Here is an 8,111-nt window from a genome sequence, read left to right on the forward strand (position 1 = left end):
TGGATATTTAGTTGGGCTAAATATTTATTTGTTCTTTGTATTTAGTTACCAACTAAATTAGAGTCCATTTCGGAAGTTTCAAAAGTAACTTTTTGAACTTTTGACTTATGAAAAGTAGTAATATTAATGTTTAGTGTAATTTTCAAAACCAAATTGTAGCTTTATAAGAAACTATTTACGAGTTTATAGAAAAGTTAAAAAAAATAATTTCTCTCATAATACTACTATTTTTTACCATATTTTTATAAAATAAATACTTTTAAAACTAAAAATCCAAACACAAAATAATTTATTTATAAACTACTTTTAATATATTTATTTATTATTTAAATTATTTTTTCAAAATACCTAATGAATTTGTTTATCGAAACTGGCCTAGAAGCACACTCTTCCCACTTCCCATTTCCCACTCTTTAATTTCGGTTTTGCTCTCCCGCCTCTGAAATCGCTGCCGCCGCCGCTGTCGTCGTCTCCTACGCGACTCACTTGACAGCGCAACCGCAACATCTCTTCTCATTCTCGTTATTAGACGATTATTTAAAAAAAAAAAAAAAGAGAAAAGAAAAGACCAACCCGTGAAGACCTGTGAAGTGAAGTGAATAAATTCGTTGTGTGAAGCTCACTCTGAGCCACACTATTTTGCATCCATTCATAAAGTAAAGCAAAGTAAGCATCTGGTTCTGCAAATTTATTTTGTGATAACCAACGTAAATTCGTTTCAAAATTTCTATTTAATGTGTGCCTCACTTCATTATTCCCTAAAATTAAGAAAATTAACTGTATCGTTTATTGTTTTTCCCCCCTCGTCGCCGCCTCCAGCTTGCCGCCGAGCTCCTCCCTCTCTCTCGATCTGCAAGTAAGTTTACTGTTTGATATGAAATTGATGTTTGCTGTTTTTGATGTTTTGTGTGTTTGCTGTAAAAGTGATGCTTTTGTTACTTTGTTAGTTTGATGTTTTACTAAGTAAATTGGTAAATTTGAATGAAACCTGCCTACTTTATTAGTTTGCTGCAAAATTATAATCGATTTTTTTTTTTTAATTTTTTCCGGTTTTTTCATTTTTTTTTAATTTTTTTCAGAGATTATTGCTTTGTGCATTGTTCGTTGTATTGTGTGTTTATATTAAGAGGATTAAAGTTTTACCTTTTATTTTTTCGTTTATTAGGCTTTAGGCATACTCAGAGTGGAACAGGAAGGTGTGTGTTTTGTGCTGCAGAAACTTAGGTGAGGTTTGAGTATGCTTCAGAGTGTGCGCACCTTCTCCGGTTTTGGCTTCAGGCCTTGCCTTCATCATCATCATCCTTGTACCAAAGCAGCAGCAACAACAAGTAGTTCTTCAGCTATCTCACTTGGCTTCTTCATGGAGCAAACCTCTCTTCCTCCTTTTTCTTCTTTGAAGTTGAAGCACTCTCAGCAGGCCCAACTCATTTTCCAAGCATCACAAGATCCTGTTTCCCTAAGGTGCGTATTTTTTTATTTTTTATTTTATTTTTTTGATTATCTAGTTTCTCTGAGGTTGAGGTTGTTGCATTTTTATTAGGAATATGTATTTGCTAATGGGTGCGCTATCAGCAGTTGTTAATGTTACCAAAATTGAAACTTTTAATTGAGAGAAGGAAAAAAAAAAAATTGAAGTTACAAAGCTTACAGCAATTGAAAGTTTCAAAAGTTTTCAACATTGGGAACTTTTGGCCCTTTTTGTTGGTGGATTTTGTTTTAGGCTTGTTGTGAGAGTAGCCCTTTCAGAATTCAGATTTAGAGTATTAAGGCATATAAAAAAAATGTTCCTAGTCTTGACGTTTAGGAAGCTGAAAATGTCTGTAGACGATCAACAAAATTTTACCATGCCATGAGAACACATGATTGGATATCCGTGTAATATAAACAATATGTAGTCTTAAAGCATCTGAAACCAAAAATGTCGGTGGAAAGCTCAACAAATTTTTTATTGATGGTCTTGTGTATGTGTCTAGCAATGATGAATTGCCGGTCCGCGGACTGTCAGAAGTGATTGTTGGGGTTCTGGGAGGAGGCCAATTGGGTCGCATGTTATGTCAAGCTGCTTCTCAGATGGCAATCAAAGTCATAGTCCTAGATCCACAGGAGAACTGCCCTGCAAGTTCCCTGTCTTATCATCATATGGTTGGAAGCTTTGATGACAGTGCTACTGTCGAGGAATTCGCAAAGAGGTTTGTTTTATGCAGTATACGATAATTTTGAATACGTCATCTCCTTATTAGAAATAATCTGTATTTTCTGGTTTGGTTTGTGTTTAGGTGTGGAGTATTGACGGTTGAAATTGAACATGTTGATGTTGCTACATTGGAAAAGCTTGAGAAACAAGGAGTTGACTGCCAACCCAAAGCCTCTACTATAAGAATTATTCAGGTATTATCTAGGTTGATTCGGTGGCATTTTCTTGGTGTTCACTTATTGAATTAATAGACAAAATATGAACAATTTGATATTCCCACTTGATGCATAAAGTGTTGCAGTGGCATATCTTCAAAAATGTTCCACATTCATTCAGAACAGAACTGTTAACTTCTGTTCTAGAATTTGGTTCTATGATTTTGTCCTTTAAATAGATATGTTATATGATATTTTTAACAGATTATCATGTTGTTTTAAATTTATGTTAAAAAAGGATGTTATTTACTTTCAGTGATATGACCTTTAAAATGTTATAGGATAAGTATCTGCAAAAGGTTCATTTCTCACAGAATGGAATTCCACTTCCTGAATTTATGCAGGTCTGTGCTGCTTATCCTAGTTATAGTTAGAGTAGTACCTAAAAATTGGATCTTTAAGATCGTATACTGATGTGAGAATGTACATTGTACAGATAGATGACCTCGAAGGTGCCAAGAAAGTAGGGGAACTCTTTGGCTATCCTCTAATGATTAAGAGTAGGAGATTAGCTTATGATGGGCGAGGAAATGCTGTTGCTAAAACTGAAAATGAACTTCCCTCTGCTGTGGATGGTAATTGTTTTTTTCAATGTGTATCTTCTTTTCTTTCTTCGAGGGGAAACTTAGAATAAGTGAAATTGATCTTTGATTAATACTTATTATTAGCTCAAAGAAGATTTTTTTATTTTTTAATTTTTTTTTTAAATAAAAGGCCCTACCTGTTTATGTATGCATCGCATTAATTTTCTTTTTATTCTTTAACTCCTCCCAAACTTTGCAGCTCTTGGAGGATTCAGCCGAGGTTTATATGCTGAGAAATGGGCACCTTTTGTTAAGGTTATCTGTTAGTGACTTTTATTTTGATAATTTTCCGTTATTCACATATTGTATGTTGGAAAGTATATTGCTGGTTTTTAGTAATTAAGCCACCATATCTTGGACTTATGTATGTGTGATTTGCAATAAATTTTGAGTTTTTGTAGGATGCTTGTTTTATTATTAACTATGATTCTCATTCAGCTAACAGTGCCCTGATTTATATAATCCAGTAATCTCAACAGAATTTCCCTCTAAAAGTGAAAACAGTTTGTCTGTCAATGAAATGTAAATTATCATGAGATGTAACAAACTCATTCAATTCCAAAAATGTACTTGTATCACTTGCAAAATTCTCTTGCTGTTATATCTTTCCTGATATGTAGAATTAGGATTACGCTTCATAGTGTTCGTGCAATTTTAATTTGCAGTTACTAAAAGATGTATTTTAATTCACTGAAAACATTGTATAATTGTCATAACTTAAAACTTCTATTTTGTCAGGTCTTTTTGTATTTATGGATATTCTGACATTTTCTTTCTCCTATATAATTGCAGGAGCTAGCTGTGATTGTGGCAAGAGAAAGAAACAATTCTATTTCATGTTATCCTGTTGTTGAAACTATTCACAGGTAAGATGAAGAGTACTTACATGCTAGTAAGGAAGGTGTTGAATCATGAATGTTTTAGCAATATAAATGTTTTAGCAATGTAACACATCTGCCTTATACAATCTGCTTAGGGATTTACATTTTGTTTTAGGGACAATATATGTCACATAGTTAAGGCTCCAGCTAATGTGAAATGGAAGATTAGAGAGCGTGCTGCTGAAGTTGCATGCCGTGCTGTTAGATCACTAGAAGGTGCTGGTGTGTTTGCAGTTGAATTGTTCTTGACAGACGATGGACAGGTTTTGATATTATATTTTGATTTAGACAATATGATGTTATTTTCTTCTTGAAAGCGAAATTTGCTTTCTTTTACTGTTAAATCTTCTACTGCTGGAAAATGCATTGTATTTGTTTTTAATCCCTTATGGTGATGGTGCCTTTGACAGATTCTATTAAATGAAGTAGCTCCTAGACCTCACAATAGCGGGCATCATACAATTGAATCTTGCTATACCTCTCAATTTGAACAACATTTGCGCGCTGTTGTTGGTCTTCCACTTGGTGATTCCTCATTGAAAACTCTAGCTGCCATCATGTACAATATACTAGGTGAAGAAGAGGTTAGCCTTTCATTTCTTTTATTTTCCCTTTCCTTTTTCCTGCTCCAGTCCTTATTGCATATTTTAATACAAATGCTGGTCTATTGATGTTCCTGCTCTGGTGATAGAATATTTGAATGTAAATAAAAAATTAGATGAGTTATAGTATAGTTAAATTCTCTTATTTTCATAGACAAAAGATAAATTAGTTGGAAATTAAATGTTTGTTGGAATTTATGTTGGTCAAATTAGATGCAGAATCTTCTTTGTTTTCATGAATCTGAACAGAAATGGTTCTCATTTAATCTTGGTCCATAATCAATGATAGTTATGCACTTATAGGCTGTCGAATTCCTCCTTTAATTAATTTACGTTTTTTCTGAAGATCATTATGATATTTATTCATGAAATCTGGTTTATGAATATAGGGGGAGCTTGGTTTTCGTTTAGCTCATCAATTGATCAGAAGGGCATTGATTGTTCCTGGTGCTTCTGTTCATTGGTACGATAAACCAGGTGAACCTCTGGTTAAATATCAATTTCAGGTTGATCACTCCTAGCCTCCTCACTTATCAGCTATCACTGGTTGATTATTTGTATGACAATTTGTCAGAAATGAGAAAGCAAAGGAAGATGGGCCATATCACCATTGTTGGAAATTCTTTAGGAAATATTGAAAGTGATCTTGCTACAATAGTAGAAGGGAAAAGGTTAGATGACAAGTCTGCTGGTTAGTGACACAAACATCTTTTCACTTGTACGTTATTTTTGTATACATGTTAACCTTAGGTTGCTAGAGAAAGGATGATGGATGCTCTTCATAGTTAATTTCAATTTCTGTGATGGGTGTTCCATAAATATTATATAATATTACTTAAGTACTATGACTGCCTATATAACCAATTGAGTTTAACTTAGAATTTGTGCAATTTTCAAATATCCAGTAGTTGTGATTGTGTCAATTCTTTCACTTGTCTATACAAATATACACTGCTCATCCAGCCAAATGTATTTCCTTTCTATATTCCCTGTATATTTTCCATTTTTCATTGGATACTTGTCATTTTAGTGCCACAAAATAGATTCCTCAGTTTGTAATCACATTTTCTATTGTTTGACCAAATTTCAAATTTTATTTTAATATGTTTAAGTCATTTGGAACATGACATCGTCCTTTTCATGTTTTTTAGCATATTGGGAAAACAGTATAGTGGATCTGTGTATTATCCTATGGAAGAATTCTGAAAAAAATGATGAGTTCGAAATTACCCAGATTTTATTATGGCCAGAGAAATATGATATAATCACCCCTTCCCCCCCCCCCCCCCCCAAAAAAAAAACACATTTTTTCTAAAATACTTATTAGTTGGTGAATGACTGGAGAGTAGTACGATAAGATCATGGAACTAACATAAATTCACTAATTTTCTTCCTCTAATTGTCATTTATTTTGCAATAATCTTTGAAATGAAAATTTTTTTCATTTTGCACTTGGTTATTCTTTATTTTGTTTGTTGAATGTAGTAACTCCACGTGTGGGGATCATCATGGGTTCTGATTCAGATCTTCCTGTTATGAAGAGTGCTGCTGAGTTCTTGGAGATGTTTGATGTTCCTCATGAGGTCAAATTAATTAATTTCCTTTTTTTTTACTTGGGTGCTGTATGAAGATATTTTTCTTTATCTATGTCTGCATCAAATTTCAGGTAAGAATAGTGTCAGCTCATCGAACTCCGGAACTGATGTTTTCTTATGCCTCCTCTGCTCATGAACGAGGCATACAAGTTATTATTGCTGGCGCTGGTGGCGCAGCTCACTTGCCCGGTAAGCTATTTCAATTGAAATTTATATAAATTTCTTATATAGATCAATTGTCTTTTGGCATTAATTAAGCTTTTTGTATCTCAGGTATGGTTGCTGCTCTTACTCCTCTGCCTGTCGTAGGTGTTCCTGTGCGTGCTTCAACCCTAGATGGAATAGATTCACTCTTGTCAATTGTCCAGGTATATCTTTGTTTAAATTATATCTTACCAACATTTCTATGCTCTTCGTTATTTCTTTTTTATGCTTTCTAGTATTGCCTCTTGAAGATACAATAATATGTTATGTCATATTGCTTTTTTTTAAAGCTTCTGATGAATATTTGTTAATGCTAGTGAATGAAGATGCATGTTTGTTTTAGAAAACAACCTTGTAATCCGTTTTTAGAAGCAATTTTTGAAGAGCATGAAGATTTTTAAAGGGTGCAGTTCTTAGCGAGTTAAACAACTACTAGAAGCAGAACTGGTTGCTGAAAACCAGTGTAACTATGTAATTGAAGGTGGCTTTCATTTGCCACTTATTTACCTGCTGAAATCGCCTTGCTAATACATTTTTGTGTTTCCATTTCACCCCTTCGTCACATTCTGCCTGTTAGAAACAAATCCACTTGTCACATAATTCACATACTTTGTTTTGAGCAAGTAATCAAATGCAAGAAATGAATCTGGAAAGCAGAATCTTTGGATAATGTGCTCTAGCTGACTAATTGCTCTTCTTGGCCGTGCAGATGCCGAGAGGTGTCCCTGTCGCCACCGTTGCAGTCAACAATGCCACTAATGCTGGATTGCTCGCAGTGAGGATTTTAAGTGTTGCTGATGATAACCTTCGATCGAGGTTTGCTCCTTCAGCGTCTTCCTTTCTCTTAATATCTGTCATACAAAATTTGTTTAATGCAGTAACACTCACAAAAGAATAAAGTATTATAAATTATTTCATTTTTTCGCTTAATAATATAATGTGACGAATAATGCAGGATGAGCCAATACCTAGAAGACCAAAAGCAAATGGTATTGAAGAAAGGAGATAAGTTACAAAACGAAGGTTGGCAATCTTACTTAGATAGTTGAACCAGTCAATTTAGTGATTATTTTTCCATAGTCTGTTGTAATTTTTGTACTGCTACAAAGTTTTGACACGAGAAAATGTCATAATGAGGGTTTTCACATTTTAAATGTTAGAGGGCATCACTAATAAGTGGATTAAGGTTAATAGGTGCAACAATAGGAACAATAGAAAGAACTTAAAGGTTGTAATCTGAGTTAAAACCCGTCCTTTAAGTTTTTTTTGGTTGCTCACGGTATCCCTCAGCATGATAGGTCAAAGACTAATCCGTCACGAATTTGAGCGTCATTTAAGGATTTGACGCTAGTTAATGGATTGTTACATGCATAAGGTGAGATTTAAACATCTAATACTTGTTTACGTGGATGAATGAGCTGACCACTCGACCAACCTAAATTGGTTAGTCCTTTAAGTTTCTAATGCAATCAATTTATCAAAAATTCATACACAAGTTTGAGACCTCCGCACTCCGTTGGCATTGCCATCGACACGAACCTGGTCTATAGTGGCTTTTTGGCATTGTCATAAGATCACTACGCATACTAACTTTGGTTGGTCGAGTAGTTAGTTTATTCGTCTGTTTAAACAAGTGTTGGTAGATTTGAATCTATCTGGTGCATATAGCAAATTATTAAATGGAGTTTCGATTTACGACGGATTAATTTTCTCTGTTTGAGTTAATTTGGTTTTTGAATTTTATTATCGTGAAGCTAATCCTCTATAAATTTCATACAGATGATGGTATTGGGATGCTAATCTGAATATTAAAATATCACATGGAATACTGACATA

General features: G+C 34.0%; 1 protein-coding gene across 4 annotated transcripts; it reads left to right on the forward strand.

The window, feature by feature from the left end:
- Nucleotides 1-348: 348 nt before the first annotated feature.
- LOC112776399 (phosphoribosylaminoimidazole carboxylase, chloroplastic) lies at nucleotides 349-7,669 on the forward strand. Of its 4 annotated transcripts, XR_011877485.1 has the most exons (19): nucleotides 355-666; nucleotides 820-856; nucleotides 1,166-1,461; nucleotides 1,974-2,189; nucleotides 2,277-2,388; nucleotides 2,691-2,753; nucleotides 2,846-2,984; nucleotides 3,193-3,248; nucleotides 3,786-3,859; nucleotides 3,990-4,137; nucleotides 4,285-4,458; nucleotides 4,866-4,953; nucleotides 5,051-5,167; nucleotides 5,962-6,059; nucleotides 6,143-6,260; nucleotides 6,345-6,439; nucleotides 6,593-6,756; nucleotides 6,985-7,091; nucleotides 7,231-7,669. XR_011877485.1 is itself a non-coding variant. In XM_025820557.3 (18 exons), the coding sequence occupies exons 3-18, from the start codon at nucleotides 1,238-1,240 to the stop codon at nucleotides 7,322-7,324; spliced, it is 1,923 nt and encodes a 640-aa protein (XP_025676342.1). In that variant the 5' UTR covers nucleotides 354-666; nucleotides 820-856; nucleotides 1,166-1,237; the 3' UTR covers nucleotides 7,325-7,669. The 4 variants fall into 4 exon arrangements, 2 of the variants coding, with proteins under 2 accessions (XP_025676343.1, XP_025676342.1); XR_011877486.1 differs by lacking the exon at nucleotides 2,691-2,753 and having other exon boundaries at nucleotides 349-666; XM_025820557.3 differs by lacking the exon at nucleotides 6,593-6,756 and having other exon boundaries at nucleotides 354-666.
- Nucleotides 7,670-8,111: the final 442 nt, after the last annotated feature.

The sequence above is a fragment of the Arachis hypogaea genome, chromosome 19 (assembly GCF_003086295.3).
Source record: "Arachis hypogaea cultivar Tifrunner chromosome 19, arahy.Tifrunner.gnm2.J5K5, whole genome shotgun sequence".
In the NCBI taxonomy this organism is placed as follows: Eukaryota; Viridiplantae; Streptophyta; class Magnoliopsida; order Fabales; family Fabaceae; genus Arachis; species Arachis hypogaea.